The following is a 21,760-nucleotide window of genomic DNA, read 5'->3' on the forward strand; positions in this document are numbered from 1 at the left end:
CACTGTCGTCAGCGTCATTGCTCTGTTCAGGTGCTTTGGGGGACGTTGTGGGCAGGGCAGTCACAGTGGGAAGCTGTGCGCTGTGCGGAGGAGGCGGCACATCGCACGGTGTTTTCTCGCCTCCCCGACTCCCTCAGCCTCCTACTCCAGGTTTGTCACTAGTTCCCACTCAGTCTCAGCTTCGCACGGAGGGTTAAATAGTTGGATTTTTACCACCAGTACCCTGGCCGAGGGGGGCGTTTTTCTGGGATGCAGAAAGTGTGGTCAGTGCTAGAATTCACCCTGTGCCCACCCTGGAACTGACCCTTCCTGGGTCCCCAGAGACGTCAGGCCCTGAACACAAACACAAACCTGTCTGCCTCCTGCAAGGTTGCCTGGTAAAGCTTGTTCTTATTCTTGCGGGTCAGTGAAACCTACAGTCTAGTGTTTTATTTAGAGGCTTCCTCGAAGACCAGCAATAATGGAGGAGACTTTTTTTTTTAACATCTTTATTGGAGCATAATTGCTTTACAATGGTGTGTTAGTTTCTGCTGTATAACAAAGTGAATCAGCTATACATATACATATATCCCCATATCTCCTCCCTCCTGCGTCTCCCTCCCACCCTCCGTATCCGAGGAGACGTTTTTTGAATGATCGCTTCTCTTTTCTCTGATCTTCTGACGACAGCCGGTGGGGAGGAGAGTTGTCAGAACTGTGCCCTGCCTGTTGCCACCTCTTCCGACTCCTGGGCCATGATGAGCTGGGAGGGGAGGTGACCCATAAGCATGCTCCCTGACTTTTGTCACCACGGTGCTCGGGACTGGCACGTCTTGGTGCAGTATTCCTGTCTCTCCCTTGGAGAGCCCCCTTGTTCTTTTTAAGGTATCAGCTGTGCCTGGACCACAGGGCAGGGGCGGGAGGACGCCCATGCCTCCGCCAGGACCGCCGGGCGGGAGGGGAGAAAGCTGGCAGGGCCTCTCTCAGCTCTCACCCTGCCCGCCCCCTCCGCAGGAGTGGCCAGGCGGACCTGGTAGCCATCTACTACGAGCGCATCGACGTGGAAGGCCACCACTACGGGCCCTCGTCGCCGCAGAGGAAGGAAGCCCTGAGGGCTGTGGACACCGTTCTGAAGTACATGACCAAGTGGATCCAGGTGACCGAAAACCAGGACCACGGGGCTAACCTTCCCTCTGTCGCTCTTCTTCTGTCTCCTTGACTGTCACACCCCTCGACATCTTCCTTCCTACTGCTGAGAGCTGACTGGGCCAGCTCAAGGGTCTGAGGGGTCTCTTTTCTTCACACGACGCCTCCCCAGGTACCACGAGCTCCCTTGTCTTACAGCCAGGCCAGTGGCACTGAGATGACCCAGATCTGCATTACCGCCTGGCTCAGCTGGCGAGATGGCCCGATGCTTTACCAAACCATTCAGTCTGGTAACCAGATTGGTGTGGGTGTGGAACCCAGGCCTGGGTTCTCTCCCTGATCCTGCCATACCCTTAACTGAATGACTTTAAGCAAAGTATTATTTTTAAACTTTTTAAAATTTTATTTTTTATTGAAGTATAGTTGATTTACAGTGTTGTGTTAGTGTGTTAGTTTCAGGTGTACAGCAAAGTGATTCAGATAGATAGATAGAGATAGATTATATATGGTTCTTTTCCATTCTAGGCTATTACAAGGTATTGAATATGGTTCCCTGTGCCATACAGTAGGTCCTTGTTGTTTATTTTATATAAGTAGTGTGTATATGTTAATCTCAAACTCCTAATTTATCCCTCTCCCGCCACTTTCCCTTCGGTAACCATAAGTCTGTCTTCTGTCTGTGAGTCTATTTCTGTTTTTTAAATAAGTTCATTTGTATCATTTTTTTAGATTCCATATATAAGTGATATCATATGATATTTGTCTTTGTCTGACTTAAAATATTACTTTTTTAAACTTTGGTGGGGTTAATGTTTCACATGTGTAGAACGGGCGAGTGACAGTTGTCATATGCCCACACAAGCTGGTTGAGAGACCCAAAGAGGGTGAACACAGAAGGGCTGTCTTAAAAGGCTGGCGCCTCGTGTGCATTACGTGCGGCACCAATCGGCTGGGCACTGAGCTCTCCCGTCCCTTCCCCGCAGCACTTCTGCGATGCTTTTGAACCGTGTCTTATCAGGGCAGACAAGCAGATGATTAAATTCAGAACTGGGGAAGAAGCCTTCCTCCTATAACCTGTAGTTGAAAACACCTCTTTGGCAGACAGCCGGTGTAAGAGGCTCCGCCTCCGGGCGCCGTCCCGACTGCCTCTGTCTCCCCACAGGAGCGGGAGCTGCAGGACGACCTCAACGTCATCATCTTCTCAGATCACGGCATGACTGACATCTTCTGGATGGACAAAGTGATTGAGCTGGATAAGTACGTCAGCCTCCATGACCTGCAGCAGGTGAAGGACCGAGGGCCAGTTGTGAGCCTGTGGCCGGCGCCCGGGAAGCACTCTGAGGCAAGACGGGGGGAGAAGGGTGGGGGGACGGGGGCAGAGCACACCCTCAGAGGCCATGGCTCTCTGCTGAGTCTTTGTGTGCAGCTTTAAGGCGGAAGCACAGGGCAGCCCCGGGAGCCGGGCCTCTGGAGGCAGACGACCCACCTGCCCGCTTCCTCGCCGAGTGGCCTCTGGCCAGCGGTTCCTCCTCCTGTGTCTTCTCTTCTCTGAAACGGGCACTGAACGTTAGCGGACCCGAAACGAGACGAGGGCGTGCGGTGCTCAGCACGTTCAGGGCTTAGCCCCTTACAGGGCCGTTTCATTCTTGGCCAAAATGCAGCACTCCTGCGCAGCTGGGACAGCGGAAGCCTGCACAGAAGGCCCTTCTCTGGAGGAAAGCCGCCAGTCTGATCTGTCCTCATCAGGGACTGGAGAGAAGAAGGTGACGAACGAACACAGGCTGAGGCCGCGTGCGCCGTGGGTCGGCTCCTCAGCTCGGAGCCACGCGGCCGGCCGGGGTCCAGACCCCAGCTCTCAGCAGCTGAGCGGCTCCCTAACCGGCCTCCTGCCGCTTCTCTGCTGTGTGTGCTGACGACATTGTCGCTGCCCTCCCGGGCGGCCGTGAAGCACGGAGAAGCATGCGGGGCCCGCTGCAGGGATGATGTGTGTGTCACCTATGGCGATTATCACCATCCGAGGGGGGCGTCCCCACGAGGGTGTGGCGGAGTTCCCACGGCGTGCAGATGACGTGGGGCAGGGCTCCCGGGGACTCGGCACGCTCGGATGGCAAGGCCCCTACTTACCCCTCCCTCCGAACAGTCCTTCTCTCTGAGTGGCGGGTAAACCACGCTGAGAAGGTGAAGGAGCAAGTGGCACCGCCGGCGGCCTGCTTTGCCCCGTGTGGCCTGGTCGTCTCCCAGCACAGGCTCTGGGCCTTCTCCGCGCCCGGACAAAACCACTCTCCTCCTTGGGGGAGGCCTCTACCGCTGCCAGGGGCGGTGCATCCGCAGGGAGCTAGGAATCAGCCTCGGCTGGGCCTGCTTCCCCACGGCAGAGACGTGGTTGGTATTGATGGAGCACTGGTGTAGGCTGGGGTCCGTCCCTTTTGGCCCAGAGAGAGACCTTCCTCCCAGCCCTGGCCGCTCCCTCCCACATGAGAGTCTGAGATCTGTCTGTCTGGGGTTGAGGAACTCGGTGCCCGCAATGCGGCTTCTCCCCAGCCTTGTCTCCTTCCCCCGACGGGTGCCCCCTTTTCTCAGGCTCCACGGCCAGCAAGTGGAGGTGCTGAATATGTTTGCACAGGGTTCTCGTGAACTCCTTAAACATGAAACTGGGAAGAATATTTTACACGTTGGCAGGTCCCACAGTAAATGGCTTCTCGCAGAGAAGTTCTGTTTTCCTGGCAAGGAACGTTATCCGTTATCTCCTATCTGGCACCTAGGGGCATGGCGTCTCCAGGATGCTAGCGTATCAGCAGCTCACGAGCTGGGAAGAGCTTCTTTCCTCCAGTGTGGTGTGTACATGAGGCAGTTGCAAGCTGCCTAAAGCAGTTGGTAGATTATTCAGAACTAGGGCTATGTTTGGGTGACAGTTTGTCACGTGATGGACACAACAGTTTGTGAGACCCGTTATGTGCCATCAGAGTTTTCACTTATCCAAAATCTTTCTAGTACTGCACCCTACTTTCCTTAAGAATTATGGATTTTCTTAAGTAGGAAATCATAACTCCTGGGGCCAGTAGAAACTCTCTACTAAACAGCCTAAAGACTAATTATTTTCCAGAGTTGAATTGATAAACTCAATTTTATATTCAGTACTACCCAGGAATATATGCCTGCTTTGGCTAAGGGCCAACAAATCAACACCAGCCGGTTGATTTTAATTTTAGTCATAAAGATTTAAGCTGCTGCTAAATATTGGAAAGAGGTACAGGGTTTACATCTTCATCAGAAAATTAGCAGTGTAATTAATGGCAAACAGTCACTAGTATTTTAAAATCAGGCGTAGGGCTTCCCTGGTGGCGCAGTGGTTAAGAATCCGCCTGCCAACGCAGGGGACACGGGTTTGAGCCCTGGTCTGGGAAGATCCCACGTGCCGCGGAGCAACTAAGCCCATGCGCTACAACTACTGAGCCTGCACTCTGGAGCCCGTGAGCCACAACTACTGAGCCTGCGTGCCACAACTACTGAAGCCCGCGCGCCTAGAGCCCGTGCTCCGCGACGAGAAGCCACCGCAATGAGAAGCCTGCACACCACAACGAAGAATAGCTCCCGCTCGCCGCAACTAGAGAAAGCCCACGCCCAGAAACAAAGACCCAACGCAGCCAAAAATAAATAAAAATAAAATAAATAAATTTATTTTTAAAAAAATTAGGTGTAGATAGGACATGCTCTAGGTCTAGTCAAAGAATAAATGCTTTTCTTTGATCTTGGTGGTATTTAACATCAGGAAGACCAATTTCTCATTCACCTTTTTATTTTACTATAGTATTTTTGACATAAATAAGTTTTTATAAAGTCCTCCCTCTCCTCCAGGTCCAATAAATATTCACATACATTTAAGAGAGAGAATGCAAACCTGGTCATTCTTGGTTATCTTTGCAGATATATGACAAATTGAGAACAGTGGAGCACATGACTGTCTACGAGAAGGAGGCCATCCCGAGCAGGTTCTATTACAAGAAAGGGAAATTTGTCTCTCCTTTGACCCTAGTGGCCGATGAAGGATGGTTCATAACTGAGGTAAATATAAAACATATGACAAGATATTCATTATACAAATTCTATCAAACAGCCAAAGGTAAATAATTATTCACCTTTTCCACCTGAAAAATTTCGTTTTTGCTTAAGTCTCATTTGTTGTATTATTTCCTTATTTAGAGAATCCAAAGGCTTGGTCAGGTGACTTTGTAGACGCAAACTGGAGACTCCGACCCAGAGCCATGGTTTAGACTTCATGGCTCCAGACTTGCTGTATTTTAACAAATGGGCCTTAACTCAATTACCCAGGCTTACAGTGTAACCTATTCAGTTTAAAGTGGAACAGTTACTGTGAACCAAAGCAATTGCTTTAGGGCAGCGAAAAGCCAGGAGAGGCTCGGCTTTGCTTTCACCTTAAAGAGAAATGATTGGCAAACAAAAGTCCACAGGTCCAGGTCTCTGGTTTGCCCACCTGATTTTACAGAGCTTATCTTGCATTTTGGGCCCAAACCCTAATTGCCTGGTGCCCAGATGATTTCAGCAGCTTCCTCCTTGCCCACCTGGACTCCAAGCTCACCAGGCCCTTGCGTCAGCTTCTGATACCCGGCCAGCTGGGAAGGCACCCCAGAGGGGAATCCGCAGACAGGGCCTGGGTCACTGTCGGTATGAGTATGAAGCTGGGTTACAAACCGATCAGATTACAGGGTGAAAGAGAGTAGCAGATGTTGGCACATGAGAGTTGTTGGTCAAGGCCAAAAACGTACAGTCAAATTCGAGGTTGCGCATCTGTAGAATTCAACCAACTCTGATCAGAAATATCCAGGGGAAAAAAATTCCAGAAATTTCCAAAAAGCAAAACTTGAATTTGCTGGGTGTTGGCAACCATTTACATCACATTTTCATTGTATTCACAACTATTTACATAGCATTTCATTATATTAGGTATCATAAGTAATCCCGAGATGACTTAAAATATGCAGGAGGATGTGTGTAGTTATATGCAAATACTATGCTGTTTTGTATAAGGGACTCGAGCATCCACAGATTTTGGTATCTGAGGGGGTCCTGGAAACAATCCCCTGTGGATACCGCGGGACGACTGTATAAGGCCTAAGAGTGGTATTTAACCTGCCAGAGTGAGGGCAGGTGGCGATCAGCAGAAATACTGATCATGCAAAATGAGTGGACGTCTAGCGACCCAGGTGTGGCAAACGGGGATTCCCTGACGTAAACCTCAGTCGTTCAGGAGGACTGAGTTGTTCCTGTGTGCTCTCAGACCAGAGAAGCAGCTGGTCGCTGAGGAAGCAAAGCAGAACTGGTCAGAAGTGTCAGCTGCACTGTTCCGCGGCCAAGCTGGGTCCTTCTGGTCAGCAGACTTTGGCTTCCTATGCCATGTGATTTTGGAAGTTTCCAAGAAGGTCCCTCTGCCCCCTAACGCTCTCTCCTCTAAGCGCCCTAATGCTTCTGGTCACTTTATCACACTGTTTGAAGTTCACCTGGAGTGAGGTTATTCTAGGCTCACAGCATTTTCATCTACAGTGGTTTTCTTAGGACTTTGCACTGAACACACGTGCAGTCAAGTGGGTCACCTGACTGCAGGTGCCTCTTCAATTTTATTCCATAAAGCCAACTTCCCAAGCCGTACAAAAGGGCTTACGTTTTGCAACTTTTTCAATTTAGAATATTCTGGTAAAATTGTTTTAAGTTTTTAAAAGCAAATAGATGCTGAGGGTTAATCCACAGTTAACTGTCACTCATTTCTCTGTAGGACTAGGTGCCTCTATTGTTTACTTTCTCATATTTAGCTGAAGTCAACCACACTGAGAGGCTGGTCCATGGCAGGGAGGGAGATTATAAGAGTACAGAGGTGATTTGAGGTAATTTATGGAAAAACTGGCTTACATAGGGAGAGTGGCAAAGCCAGAGGGTGTCATGAAGACAGTGGACAACTCATGAGGAGCGATCTCAATTCCTCCAGGAGGGGTGGACAGTCACCAGGGAAGCTGCTCCAGCCGTAAGTGCTGTCAGAGAAGGTTCAGTCTGGAAGCATCTGAACTGTCAATACAGTATCTTGGCATTAGCACATCTAGCAAGACGATGCACGTTTTCCCAATGAGTGATTAAAACACAGTGATGGGGAAACTTGGGGTATCAGTCAAGATGCTCTTGGTTGTAAGTCATAGACCGCTTGAATAAATGGCTTAAATAATAAAGATTCATTATCTCACATAACTAGAAGTTTAGAGGTAAGAAGTTCCAGGGTGGTTCATCCAGCAACTCGATATCAAGGCCCTGAGTCGGTTCTTCTGCAGTTCTTTTGGCTTTCCCTTCAGAGCACAAGATAACTGCTGTAGCTCCAAGCATCACATCCTTCAGTTCATCCCAAAGCAGGAAAGCAGGGATGTGGCTTCTTCTTGTACATCTCATACTTTTATTAGGGAGCAAAATATATATCCCAGAATCAGAGGCAGATAGAAGTTTTGTGGGACTCTCATGATTATAATAAAATTGGGGGGGAGGAGGTCTCTCTTTAAGAAAACAATACTTAATTATGAATATAAAATTAGATACAGGGACTTAGAAGAAACCCATGCAAGTGAGACATCCTGATGCTTAAACTTCTGTAACTGCACCATAAATCCGCCTCAGCCCAGAACGCACCAGCAAGCTTCCCCTAGAAGACTCCTGCCTTGAGTCTGCTTTGGTCCTAAGATAGGGTACTGTGCTGAAATGCAGGCCAGGGGACCACAATCGCAAGACCAGTGTGATACAGCAGCTGGGAATCAGGCAGACAAGGTGGCTGAAACTTAGATCAGCAGAGAAAAGGAGGGGAGAGGAGAGCGAGGACAAACGGCACCGTCACTAACGTTCTGACTGGTGGTGGCCGCTTAGCCCAGTGATGAATCTGACGATGCCGCCTCCTGCCCCGGCTCCACTTCCCTCGTACCCGCCCCGCCTCCCAACGTCCACCTGCTGAGGTCCAAGTACCTGCTCCCCTGCAGGAAACTGGCATATTCCACTGTCTGTTGAGAGTGACGCGATATGGTAATTGTACACTATATATTATATATTATATCATATCATATCACATATATCATATATATCATATCATATCATATTACTTTTGTATGTATCACACAAATACACACACGCACACATTTGTTTGTGTAAATCAGAACTAAGAGTCAACCAGTTAGCAAGGGCTACCTGGTATTTCATCCTATGGCTTAAGAAGCAGAGAGAAGCCATAAGAACGGAAAGGAAGAATGCCTAACTACCGACAATGACTTGAAGAGCTTTTTAAAAATATATAATTATTTCAAAAAGGAGATTTGAGGTAATTTTTAAATACTTGATGCAGAAATTTTTTTTAAAGAAAGAAATCAGAAGGAAGCTAATAGGTTGAGAAAAAATAAAATTAGTTCTGAAGGACTAGTGTTAACCCCCTAAATGGAGAGACGGTCCATGTCACCTCACATAGCTCTAATTAGTAATAATGGGTATTATAAGACTAATCTTCCCTCATCGGGCCTGGCTCATTACATACTATAGAATGACTCCTCCCCCAGAGATTCAATGGAGTGAACGTGAAGTTATTCTGCCTTTTGCACATATAAAAAATCTGTCAAGAAAAATTTCTTCTTAAAATGTTGGTTGGCAACATCGACAACAATAATAATAGCCATCTGGGATTAAGTGTCTCCTAGTTACGATTTCTGTTTCTCTCCATGACTCTGCATTGTAGATACTGTTAGTCCTGAAAATCACTTACCATAACATAGAATGGAACACAAGGTGGTTCTGAGCTTCCTAGCCCAACTCAAAGAAGAAAGTGCAATCAGTTATATCAATGTAACTTACGGTGTCCGTAACATAAAAACACAAATGTTTCTTTAGAAAATCATGCCGGTCCCTGGTCCTGAGAGAAATTTAGGTATTTTTTAGTCCATCTTTTGTGGTACCTTAGTTTTCTAGACTGAATACCTTAATCATTTTACTCCTGTCTTCAAATTTACGGATTTTTATTTTTAAGACTCATATATGAAAATTATAATTTCTGAGCCTACTTAGATTTAATATTGGGGTTTTATCTCTTTATCTTCTGGAAAATCCTAAAAACGAGTGCCCATTCTTTCCCTGCTGTCTTAGACATTTTTCTTTTACATCTCTCTGTTGTTTATTATACCTACTTGACTATAGAGAATTGAAAACGCCGTTCTAGCTCCCTGTTCCTGCACTGTGCCAGGACTATTAATCTCCCACATCCTTATTTGCAAAATCTCTCCACACATGGTAGAAGAACATTGTGTTTGCTCTGTAACCTGAACGCCAGTGCACAGCCCGGGTGAGGACGGCCTGCATTGCACTTTGCATCTGCAGCAGGGCGAATTCTCAGCCCTGAAAGCAACTTCTCTGGGTCCAGGCTTGGATAGCAGAGGAGTCTTTTTTTTTTTTCTGGCTTTGACATGATTAGGAAAACAGCTGAGTCAGGACAAATCGATGCTGGTTGGGGCCAATAAAATAGAATCCCACCTCCCCTTCCTTTTTCCCTACAACCACCATCCCGTAAACATACAAGATTTGGCTTCCTTGGCAAAAATGCCATTCCCATATAAACACCAACTTTTTGCCACCGATTTAAGTCTTGCGGACTCTAAGGCAGCTGCTCTAACAGGAAGATGCAACTGAGTTCTTTTTTCTTTTCTTAATGGTCACTTGGAGAGCTGTCACTGAAAAAGATAAAGAGAGGGAAACCTGTTGACTTTGAAACCTGGAATTGCACAAGTATCCGGCGTGACGGCTGGCATCATACAAGCAAGCTCCCTGCCCAGTGGCTCCCCCAGTTTGCTTCTCACTGTGCTCCTTAAGATACAGACTAGATTTCCAACTACGGCCAGTCCCTTCTCTGGCCTCCCCCGCTGCAGGGGCAGAAACCTGAAGGTGTTCATCTTCCCAGAGGACTAACCATGAGGAGGCAAAAGACACAGGCCACCTGCCTAGGTTAGGCCCCAGCCTGTCACACCTGCCGAGCTCCTTTCTTCAAGGATGGAAACAGGGCTCCCTAAATGGAGGCCCCACCCCTCTGTCTCCCTGAGACCTGGTCACCATCCTCTGTAGACCCTCTCTTTGCTTGTCCTCGCCAGGGGACGAGGGTCACGCTTTTCACCGAAGCATCTGAGCCCAGCACGAGGTGGCCTCGCTCTCCCAGCCCATGTGGTTTTCTCACAGCCCTTTTCACTCACCCATGCTCTGCACCCATCCCTCCACCAGGGGGCACTTGGAAAGGGGCCGGGGCAGACTGAGGTGGTCACAATGTCTAGGGTGGTCCACGGGCCCTCAGGAGGCTGGTCCAGTGATGCTAAATGTCCTTGGCATATGGGATAGATAGGAACAACAGAGCAAAATGCAAAGTGAAGAAATTCTGTGGGTGGTTTCCACCAAACTCAAGTACATTCTTCCAAAATCCACATACCTAAAAAAAATCACTCATCTGCTAAATTCAACAGACATCTGCCGAGTGCCTGCTCCATGTAACCTACTAAAGTTCTAACTCCAGTGAGAGTAAGGCGCCCTTGGGAGCTCCTGCCCTCATGGAGCTTACAGCCCAGGGAAGGAGCCAAATACGAAATAAGCACGCATGCCATACAAAGGAATAAGCGTGCAGTTACAAAGTGCACTGTGTTACAATGGAGAAAGAGGGCTATGAAAGAGACGGTCTGGGAGGAGAGGAAGCCTGACTCAGATGAGGGGCAGAAGGTCTCTGACAAAGTGACCTCCAGGCTGGAACTTGAAGGATGAGTGGCCGTCGATGGGGCAGGGAGAAGGGGTTGCTTTCCTGGCCGACGGAGTGGGATGCTGGAGGAATCTGAGGCAGGAAAGGGCCTTGAGCGTTAGAGGAACTGAAGGGACGGACCCAGCGGCACGTGTGGGGAGTGAGGAGAGGGACAGCGACACGTCTGAGGCTGCCCAGGGCGGCGGGGCCTGAGGAGGCCCAGCCACGGGCAAGACTTCACATCCCACCTTAAGTGCAAGGGAACACCATCGGGAATTTCAGCAAGGCGGGGGCGTGCTCCATAATCCTCGGGGTGCTGTAATGCACAGCTCACAAGAAGAACAGAGTTTGAGCATCTGAGGCCGTGAGCAGTCGCCCCCAGTTCTTATATTTCTTATGTCTACCCACTAAATACAGAGACCATCAGAGTTTTTTTTTTTGTTTTTTTTTAATTTTACACTTTATTTATTTATTTATTTATTTATTTATTTATTTTTGGCTGTGTTGGGTCTTCGTTTCTGTGCGAGGGCTTTCTCTAGTTGCGGCAAGCGGGGGCCACTCTTCATCGCGGTGCGCGGGCCTCTCACTATCGCGGCCTCTCTTGTTGCGGAGCACAGGCTCCAGACGCGCAGGCTCAGTAGTTGTGGCTCACGGGCCTAGTTGCTCCGCGGCATGTGGGATCCTCCCAGACCAGGGCTCGAACCCGTGTCCCCTGCATCGGCAGGCAGACTCTCAACCCCTGTGCCACCAGGGAAGCCCTATCAGTGTTTTTTCATACACCTTTCCTTAGTGACAGCGAGCACTGTAAATTAATCTTTCTTTATCACGGATCGTTAGAACCTTTAGAATGCGCTCCCCACTACCGCCCCCCAGAAGTTTCAATGACACGTGCATCCGGTTGTTGTGCATTTTTCAGATAATAAATGTATCTAGAAAATTGTCTTTTAAAAATGTTGGTCAACAACAACAACAGCAGCAACAGTAATAATAGCTACCTTGAATTAAGTGTCTCCCGCTTACTGTTTCTGCATTGCGGATGTTATCCCAACTTTACTGAGTTAAGTGAGGCTCAGAGTTTTAAATGTCTTGACTAAGGTCACAGAGCTAGGAGTGACAAAGAATTACAACCCAGATGTTACCGTTAAGCACGAAGTCCATCCAGTTCTCCAAAGAGCCTTCAGATCTTCCACTAAAATGTTCAAGGTATTTCTGATTTCGTGGATTAGAGTTATGGACTCACCCTTCTGATTCCTAGTGGGGTCTGGAGATAAGTCTCAGCTCCTCCACAAAAGTTCTAACGTTGACATTCATTTTTTTCTTGCTTTTGTCACAATGCAAAAAACTCTTCCTAACCAGCCCTCTCCTTTCCTCTCACCAACATGCGAGATTTGCACACGCTTGAACCAGAATTTTCATATTTGTGAAAATGATTTTTCTAATGCAAGACTCAAGCGTCGGGTGTCAAGTGGTTGGATCCCAGCGTACTTCATGCTCTCCTGACCTGCTCTCCACACCTGTACTCACTGGGTTCTGGTACCATCAATAGCCCAGTAAACCATCCGTAGGATCCAAAGTGCCTTCTCCTCCTGACTCCCGCCTGTTTTTTAAGCCCAACTCAAATACCATCTCTTCCATGAAATACCCAACTCTTCCATAATTTCCTCCATCTTGGAATCTCACAAAACCCTGAATCACTCCCCAGGTGCTGCATTTGTTTGTCTGCTTTTGAACTCTTCCTTCCTGGGGTGGAAGCTCCCTGAGGGCAGGTCTGTGGCATCTTGACCTTTGTTTTCCTCTGTGGAACCTAGTACACGGCAGAAACTCGGTACATGTTTGTGATATATGAATTAAGAGATGAATTCATAAATATTTAGACAGTTGGCTCTTGATTACTTGTTGACAGGTTGTTTATTTTGTAGGTTAGTAAATCAGTGACCAAGTAGACAGAGAGGAAAGCTGAGTCAGGCCTTTAACTTTGACTAATTATTAGTAGCCCTAGAAGAGATTTCAACAGAAAAAAAGGTGTTGAAACCACTAATGGCAATTGTCCTAGCTTCAGTTAGCCCACAGCTGGGGCCCAAGGGCGGGCGGATACATCAGCTCTCTGGATACATCTCTCTCCAGTCCCTACTCAGCTCCAGGGGCTAATTCGTGCGGCCTCTCCTGAACGGTGTCCACTTCATGCCACTGTGCTCAAAAAGTCAGCCAGATGCAGCCAGAAGCTGGCGAAAGATTGTGAGACAGGGTGCTTCATTGTTGATCTTCTGGACTCTCGTCTGAGTGGAGGGAAATGCGGCAAATTCAGGCCCAAGCTTCCAAAGGAGGCCCGAATTTGTCTCCAGAGGAAAGATTTACTTTGAAAACTGGCAAAGGATATGAAATGCCGGGCTCAATTCTAAGGCCCGGGGTTGAATGGCAGTTAGGCCTGAACCCAAAATATTTGGGGAAATCAAGACAAGCTGGAGAATGCGGCCTCTGGGTTTCAGTGGCAGCTGGAGTGGTTTTGTCCAGGCCCAAGTAGTGGAGCTTCAGGAGGCTGGCGTTGGGGGCTGGAAGCTGCTTGCTTTTCCGGGGTGACTAGGGTCATTGGTACGCATGTCGGAGAGCACACGGACGCCCTGCTCGCTGTTGGCACGCTTCAGTAAACGTGGTCCAGGGGGAGAAAAGAATAAAAGAAAGCCCATCCGCTCGGTGCTCTCCTCCAACACTTCCCTCCACTCCAAGGAATTCTGCCGCCCTTGGTCCCTGCTGACTTTGCTGTCTGGCATTTTCCATTTCCAGGATTAGGCTGCGTGTGGCAGTGGGCTTGCCAGGGTCAGACCAGGGCCTGAGGCCTGAGCAATTAAATTCTGTTCTAGAAAGAGGCGGCCTTCTAAGATGGAGAAAGAGAAACTGTTGGGGGACAAGCCTTTGCAGTGGCGCATGGCAAACACACATCTGAAGGTTCATGACCACCATTCCTGGGGGGCTTCAAGGAGTCGTCCCCACAGGAAGCCTCTAGGGAGGAGGGTTTAAAATGACGATGCCACAAAAGCAGAGACACAGTGCTTTGTAATAGACGCCTAGCTCGACCTTAACCCTAGCAGCAAAAGCCCAGAGCCAGCCAGACTGCGCTCCCTTCCACAAGAGTTCTAATCGAAGCCACTTCTGCTACATCACTGGGTGCCTTTTCCAGCCTGAGATGATGTGAGTTTATTGCAACGTGGAGGGCGTGGGAAGTTGCTATTATAACCCCGTCCTAGGGGAATAACATAGGTTTCATTTGTATTAGGCCCCTCACACACCTTAGACAGGTGTTCACATTTTATTTATTGATTTTAATCAGACCAGATTTCAACTTTGTTCCCCAGTGCCCTAGAGATGGGTGAGAGGCCTCATCAAGAGAGGAGGAGGGGACCCTCGGGCCCCTGACCCTACTCCTCGACAGGAATTACAGTTTTAGTGGCTGACCCGAGGGGTGATGGTCAAAATGTTTAACCAACAGTGAACCTGGCGCCGGCCAATGAGCCTGGATGGCAGGTGGGAAAAGCCGGTCGGCCGCCCAGGTTCCTCTTTGGAAAGCAGCCTGTGTGAGCGATTCCGTGCTGGACTCCGCGCCTGCCGCGGGGAGGGCCTGTGCTCTCTCTGGGAGGGAGGCCCTGCGCTGCTGTGTGGGACCCCACGAAGGGGCCTGAGGCACGGCCTCTGACCTCAGCGCGGTACCCCAGCGTAACGCGAAGCGTTCTCAGGAAACGATGGCTACTCACTGAACACAGCGCAGGACAGGGCCAGGGGAATGACTCCCAGCGGTTTCCAGGCCAGACGATGCATCCCGGTCACCTGGGGGACGATGAATAAATAGACAGAGCCCCTGCCTTACAGAGCTGCTGAATCCAAATACCCAAGGTGGGAGCTGGGATACGCTCAGGGCACTGTGTGCACAGCCGGCTTGGGATCCAGCAGTGTAGACGGTGAGTTTCAAGGAGGAAGACTGGGGAGGAGGTCACCCAGATGGAGCAGGGGGACCGAGACAAAACCCCGAAAGGCGCCTCCGGCCTGGGAGGGAACCCACGAAGAACGGATTACCACCTCCTTGGCCGCCCCAAGAGAAGTCATTTTGGGGTGCAAGGCAAGACCGGGAGTCCAGATGTTTTCCTGGAGCTGGAAAGCATTTCCTGCCCCCTCAGGAGTATTCTTCTCTGTGGCTTAGCAACCATTTTCTGATCTACGCAGAGGGGAAATCGGAAGGAGCCGGCGAGAAATATACGTGCTAATATATTCCCCAAATGCAACAGTACAAAGCGGGTAAATGACCAGACAGTTTATGGAAGCAAGTGCCTCGGCCACGTGCAGACAGACAGTAATGACTACAGACTGTTCAGGCCACCCTCTGCTTCTTGCCAGCCTTCCATCCCCGCTTCCACCCCGACCCTCGTTCCCAGTGCCACCCCCGTTTCTGACTGTGCTACCGAGACATCGCAGCTCAGCAGCAGAAAGGAATCCAAACATGGCAAGTCAAAGAGATAGGAGGTCCAGGCAATTGTTGAACAGACTTCGTTAACTGGTTTGCTGATTTGGGGGTAAACAGTGAAGGCTACTTTTTTTTTTTTAATGCCAAGGATGAATGAGACAAAGATCTAGTCTAGAAACTACAACTCTGATCTCATAAGTAATCTCCTGGCTTCCCCAGTTCAGCAAGCTTCCGGTAGACATTTCATGGTGAGCTGGTAGTGGAGTGAGGCACTAAAATACAACGCAGGCACCAAATAAAAGAACCCACGTCTATAAACATAATAACAACCATTCCTCACGGTGTTCCTCCTGTGAACTCTTTCTGCGTCCTTCCTGTTGGAAATGACGAACTAGTTTAGGGGCTCCTGAAGGGGGGCGTCCCGGCACTGCTGTCCTCCCAGGTACAGAGGAGGGTCCCGGAAGGTACCGGAAGGTGCTGAACAAATGGACTTGGTGAGGATTTTATTTGAATTGACAAGAGAGTGTTCATTACAGAGCGACCAACTTGCCCTGGTTCGCCTAGGCCTGTCCTGGCTTTAAAACAGGAAGTTTTGCATCCCTGGACCCCCTCAGTCCCCGACAAACCGGGACAGTCGGTCACCCTGTGGGACTGGCACAACCTCGGGTAGAAACCGCCTCCCTCCTTCCGCCAGCCTCATGGTGCTTTCTTCTCACGCTCTCCCCACGTGCGGTCACTACACAAGGTCCCCCGGCCTCGCAGGGCCTCCTCTGTGCCAGCCCTTCAGCCGCTCAGAGCTCCCTGGGGGCCACTACTGGGGAGCCGCAGGGCTGCCCGCGCTCTGCGCTAGAGCCTTCTGGTGGCCTCCTCATAGTGGCTCCTCTCTCTCTCTCTCTCACACACACACACACAGACTCACGCTCGCACACTCACACTCACACACATAGACTCACACACACACACATAGACTCACGCTCACACACACACGCTCACACACTCAGACTCACGCTCACACACATGCTCACACACACACAGACACGCTCACATACTCACGCTCACACACACACACACAGACTCACGCTCACACACTCACCTAGACTCAACGCTCACACAGACTCACACTCACACACAGACTGACGCACACACACGCTCACACAGACTCATGCTCACACGCTCACACACATGCTCACATTGATGCTCACATACAGACTCACGCTCACACACACGCTCACACACAGACTCACGCTCACACGCTCACACACACAGATGCTCACAGACGCTCACACATGCTCACACACAGACTCACGCTCACACACAGACTCACGCTCACACACTCATGCTCACACACAGACTCACGCTCACACACGCTCACACACAGACCCCTCTACGCTCGCTCTCCTGGAGGGTTCGGGCACCTCCCCGGGATGTCACTAGGTGGCGCTGTGTGGCGGCCCCTGGGCCTGGTAGGGTCAGGAGGGGTGAGGCTCAGCCAGTAGCTTGAGGACCCCCAGCCTGGGGACTGTGCTCTGGAGCGGGGAGGTCGGGGGCGCCTCACCCGCAGGGCTGCCCCTGTGTGGTGTGTGTCACGGCTGCACAGGCCTGCGCTGCGATGCTAATGTGGGGATACAGAACCCAGCGAAACGGTGCAAGCCACCAGGAGAGGACAAGGAAGGAGATGATCCCTGCACCTTCTTGAGGTTAATTACATAATGTAATTAGATTGTGTCATGTAATCCGGTCAATCACTTCGCTCCTCACATAACCAGCCAGTTTACTATTACTTTTTAAAATCAGTAAGAATAGTTGTTTCACTGGAGCGACCTGTCGTGTTAATAAGAACTAGTGGATTGACCTATGATCAGACAGACCCCCAGTGACCTTCAGGGCTGAGATCTGTTGTTGCTGTGTGTGTGTAACTGTGGAATTAAGCTGGAATTTTAAAATCAGGCCGTCAGTCCTCACCTCTCTTCCACCTGCCCCTTGGTCACGGGACACGTATGTCCCATGGGATTCATGGTTAGTGACAGCACTAGTGATATGTTCTACCTAGTTCTTCAGGAGTCACTAAAGACTGGGGGAGGGGGGGCAGCATGTGAAATTAGCAAACGAAGCTAAATTGGGATGCGTTGTGATCATCACCCAGACAAAGAACAAAAAACAGAATAAGTCAGAAATGCAGTAAGTTAATAAATATATTCCCATTGAAAAATACAAGCTACAGCTGGAGAAGGCGGGATAGGGGATGATGGCAATTCAGGAAACAGAGAGTCAATGAAACAGTGTGATTTGGAAAGCAGTAATGCCAGGGAGTGATTTATGGGGTGAGACTGGATGGGTGTGCAATGCGATATGACAGCTAAATAAGCAAAGGAGGGTTTGACCCTGCTGCACAGGACCCCGAGCGCCTTGCCCCGCAGCCAGTGGCATCTGGTGGCCATCCCCAGCCATTTATCGAGCACCTACTGTGTTCCGGGCTTAGCGCACAGCCAGCTTATCCTCCAGAACCTCTGTGAGGCAGGTATTATCACATCCAGCAAGGAAGCTGCAGCTTGGAGAAGTCACGCAGCTTGCCCAGGATCACAGAGCTGGAAAGTGGTCAAGTGGAATTTAACCCACATCCTATTCCAAAATCTCATCTCCATACTCTGTAATTGGCCACCACTCAGTGAGTGAAGAGGCAAGGGACAGGGACAGCCCACTGTCCAGTGCTGACAGGAGCCCTGCAGCGACCTCTGGCTATGGGGTCCTGGAAGGCACATGAGGACCAGGAGACTGTCGACCTGGGTTCCAATCCCAGCCCTGCCTCTCAACAGCTGTGTGACTTTAAGAGTGTCACTTAACCTCTCTGTGCCAAGGTAGGAAAAATAATACCATCCACAGTGGGAGGTGGTGATGATTAAGTGGATGTTGGGGGAGGCTCTTGGTGAACCGTACAGCACACAAAATACACGTGTTGTTACGAGTCTTGTGAGCCAACCTGTAAATCCCTGGTCCTTGAGCTCTTCTGCTTCCACTCAGTCATCACGACCAGTCAGTTCTACCTCCTGTATTTGGAAAACTTGTAATATTAAACCCTGTGCTGAGCAAGAAGATGATTGGAATATCGGAAATGAAGGCTTAGTCCGCCAAGAAGGGCTCAGGTTGTGTCCAACTGGCTGCAGCCTCCTTAGGATTTGCAAAACCTTCTTTAAGCTTGTTGTCTCTCAAGTAAGCAGCTGCAGTCTAAGAAAATTTAGTTTTGCAGGAAAGAAGGGTGACAGGGCAGTGACAGTTCTGGAAGCCATCCTGAGTGAAGAATGGTCGAAGAAAGTGAAGATACACAAGGCCTGGAGCAGAGGAACACGGGTGCTATCTTCAGATGTTGACTAAATGGAGAGGAGGGGACTAATATGCTCCGAGTCACCCCCCGTGGTGGAGCTGGAAGAAAGCAGGACGGGTGGTTCCTGCGATGGGCGCCCTGGGATTGTGGTGAGCCGGCTGCCTCGGGGCTTCCGTGCTGTACTAAAGAAACAAAGTGATTCGATTAGACGCTGTGTTTTCCAGCAACAATTCTCCCATAGCAATTGGGTGTCCTACCATTTGATTCAATTCTGACATCACCCCAAGTTAGAGCAGACACACACTTTAAGGGGTTCCGTCCCACAAGACTGCCTGCACATCTGAATTCTGGCCGCAAGTCCTGGGTCCTCAGGCTGCCCACTCTTGTGTCCGACTTGGCTGCGAATTTGAGGGTTCTCACAACCCCCCTTCGGGTTCGATAACTCACTGGGATGAATCACAGCACTCAGAAAGCTGCCATGCTTACGATTACAATCTTATTACAAAGGATGCTACTCAGGGACAGGCAAGTGGAAGAGATGCACAGGGCAAGGTATGCGGGTGAGTGGTGCGGAGAACCCAGGCCCTCTCTGGGTGCGCCACCCTCCCGTCACAACCGTGTGTTCATTAATCCAGAAGCTCCCTGGACCACGCTGTCCCCGGGGTTTTATATGGGGTTTCGTTGCGATGGCATGGCCACGTGGTTGAACTCAATCTCAGAGGTCAGAGGATGTGGCTGAAAGCTCTAACCCTCTCCTCCTGTGGTTGGTTCCTCAGGTGAGCAGTCGCTAGCCTGAAGCTCTGTAGCTCCCTACCCCAGCGAGCCACCTCATTAGCATAAACTCAGGTATCGGAGCCCGGGGCGCACTTCCAATAACAGAACACTCCCGTCACTCAGGACATCCCAAGGGCTTAGGCATCCTGGGCCAGGGAACCCGGGACAAAGGCCAACTATATTTTTTATTATACCACAGGTAGACTTTCACGTCCCTTCTGTCTCTGACCTGCTATATTTAGTGACTCTAAAACTGCTTACGAGGTACAGTCCAGCCCGATATAAGAAGATACCTTCAGAACTAGAGCTCTTTGGCAATTTAATGGGCCGTCTCCAAAGGTCTGAGCTACCTGGAGTAGGAAGTGATCCAGCTGAGGTCGGATGACCCTGACTGAGACCGCTGAGCAGCAAGTCCGCTGGGTGGTAGTTTGGACCGGATGCTCACTCATCCGGATGTCTGGACACAGGGCGATGTAAATGCCTGGCTTGATTTCAGAATCGAGAGACGCTTCCATTCTGGATGAACAGCACTGGCAAGAGGGAAGGCTGGCAGCGCGGATGGCACGGATACGACAACGAGCTCAGGGACATGAGGGGCATCTTCCTGGCCTTCGGACCCGGTAGGAAGACATGACCAAATTCTCTTAGTCATCCCTCCCTAAGGAAGCGTCAGCCAGCAGGGGCTGACGGCACTAGTAAAGCTGGAGTGATTTCTTTATGGACCCTCTTTATGAGCAAAGCTGAGCAAACCCAGCCGGTCTCCATGAAGTGTCTTTGGCTGGCTGGCTTTCAAATGCTTCTTGGTTTTGGCAAACGTGGCCAAATACTTTTCCTTGTAAGTTTTGAATCTCGAGCGCAGTGAAAAAAGTGTTCCACATGTTTATGATTCATTTTTTACTTAATTCATCAAAATGTTCTCTCACAGCCATCTGATGTCCAGGAAAGCTTATCAGGCACCAGGTTGCTGACAGCTGCACGTCCTGAAGTTGACGCGATCGCTTCACAGGGTCTGACTCTTCCACAGTTCCTCCCTGGCTAGAGCACCCGCCCCTGTGCAGGTCATTTGGTTTAGGGCCCACCAGAAGCTAGGATGTGCTCAAGGGCAGGCTAGGAAATGATTCTGTAACTGACTTTGAGAATGAGCCAGAATGACTCGGGATGTCTTGGATGAAAGCAAATTTACTGTGCCTTCCTTGACCTACATTCCCAGGGCAGGAAGAGAGGGGAGATGGAGAGAGCCTCTTTGGTTATTTGCTTTAATAAACACAGCACTGTAAATTCACATTTTAGAAAAGTTTATCAAACACTCTAAAGATCATACTACTACCTGAATACCCCCTTTAAAAACAGTAGAGTAAAAAGCCGTCAACAGCCATCAACGATCAGTGGACTGGCTCGTGAGCTACTAATCTTCCTTCCTGCTGTCCGCACTCCTTATTAAACATAATAAGCTTACCCCAATATCCATATTCCAAGTTCCTTTTTCTGGATGTTGATCAAAATGTTTCAGCCCATGAAAGTCCATGCTTTCCTTTCAAATTACAGGTTAGAGATCACGCCTGGAAGCCCTGCCCTTCTCCTTGATGTAACAGGACAGAGAAATGTGTCAGCCCCCTTCATTCCATCCGCCTCAGGCCACTCTACCTACCACAAAATAGCTGCTGAGAACTACGAGGTGTCAGCTTCTGCACCCTCCTTGGGCGCCTCTGGGAGCCTGAGCTTAGGGAACATGTCGGTCCAAATCATTGCCCACGTGTCATCCAGGTTCCCATGTCCTTGAGTAAGCAGCAGCACCAGTAGCAGCAAACATTTATAGAGCACAACTGGGGTCATGACATTGGCCTAAGAGCGAGTTCAGAGGATGCCCCAGCATGACGCCATCAACCGATAACAGTTAACAGGCCCTCCCTGTTAGCCAAGCCCCGGGCTAGAGCTGCGCAGCTCAAAGGCCAAGTGAACTCAGGATGGAGCCTTGAGGATGTTGTTGAGGTGACAGCTGCTCCGTCAGGTTAGAGACATTCCAGGGCCACGGCCTTTATATGGGGGAACATTAGCCAGCAGGGCGCTCATTCAAAGACATTGCCTCTCCTTCCCCAGAAGAGAGGGATCAGATCATGAATGCAAAACAGTTGTCAGTTGGAGTGTTTCTGAGTAAGAGTCTCGGGCAGATTTTAAAGCAGAAGCACATCTAGCGTCAAACCGAAAATTTTAAACAAAGTACCCAAAGCTGCAATAGCTTAAATTCAGTGGGGAGATTTTGTCCATTAGCAAAGGCCCCCATCATCCGTTCCTTTAAAAC

General features: G+C 49.7%; 1 protein-coding gene across 6 annotated transcripts in view; it reads left to right on the plus strand.

Moving 5' to 3' along the window:
• Positions 1-21,760, plus strand: part of ENPP6 (ectonucleotide pyrophosphatase/phosphodiesterase 6) — a 116,576-nt gene that overhangs the window by 88,908 nt on the left and 5,908 nt on the right. For 4 of the 6 annotated variants that reach the window (XM_082444830.1, XM_082444829.1, XM_082444832.1 and 1 more), the window contains exons 4-7: positions 994-1,135; positions 2,288-2,467; positions 5,050-5,187; positions 19,958-20,081. In XM_082444830.1, coding sequence (XP_082300956.1) covers positions 994-1,135; positions 2,288-2,467; positions 5,050-5,187; positions 19,958-20,081 — 584 coding nt within the window. The remainder of the gene's footprint in view (positions 1-993; positions 1,136-2,287; positions 2,468-5,049; positions 5,188-19,957; positions 20,082-21,760) is intronic. The other 2 variants (XM_082444833.1, XM_082444831.1) reach the window with 2 other exon arrangements.

Source organism: Balaenoptera physalus (assembly GCF_965194825.1).
Source record: "Balaenoptera physalus genome assembly, chromosome: 21".
Taxonomy (NCBI): domain Eukaryota; kingdom Metazoa; phylum Chordata; class Mammalia; order Artiodactyla; family Balaenopteridae; genus Balaenoptera; species Balaenoptera physalus.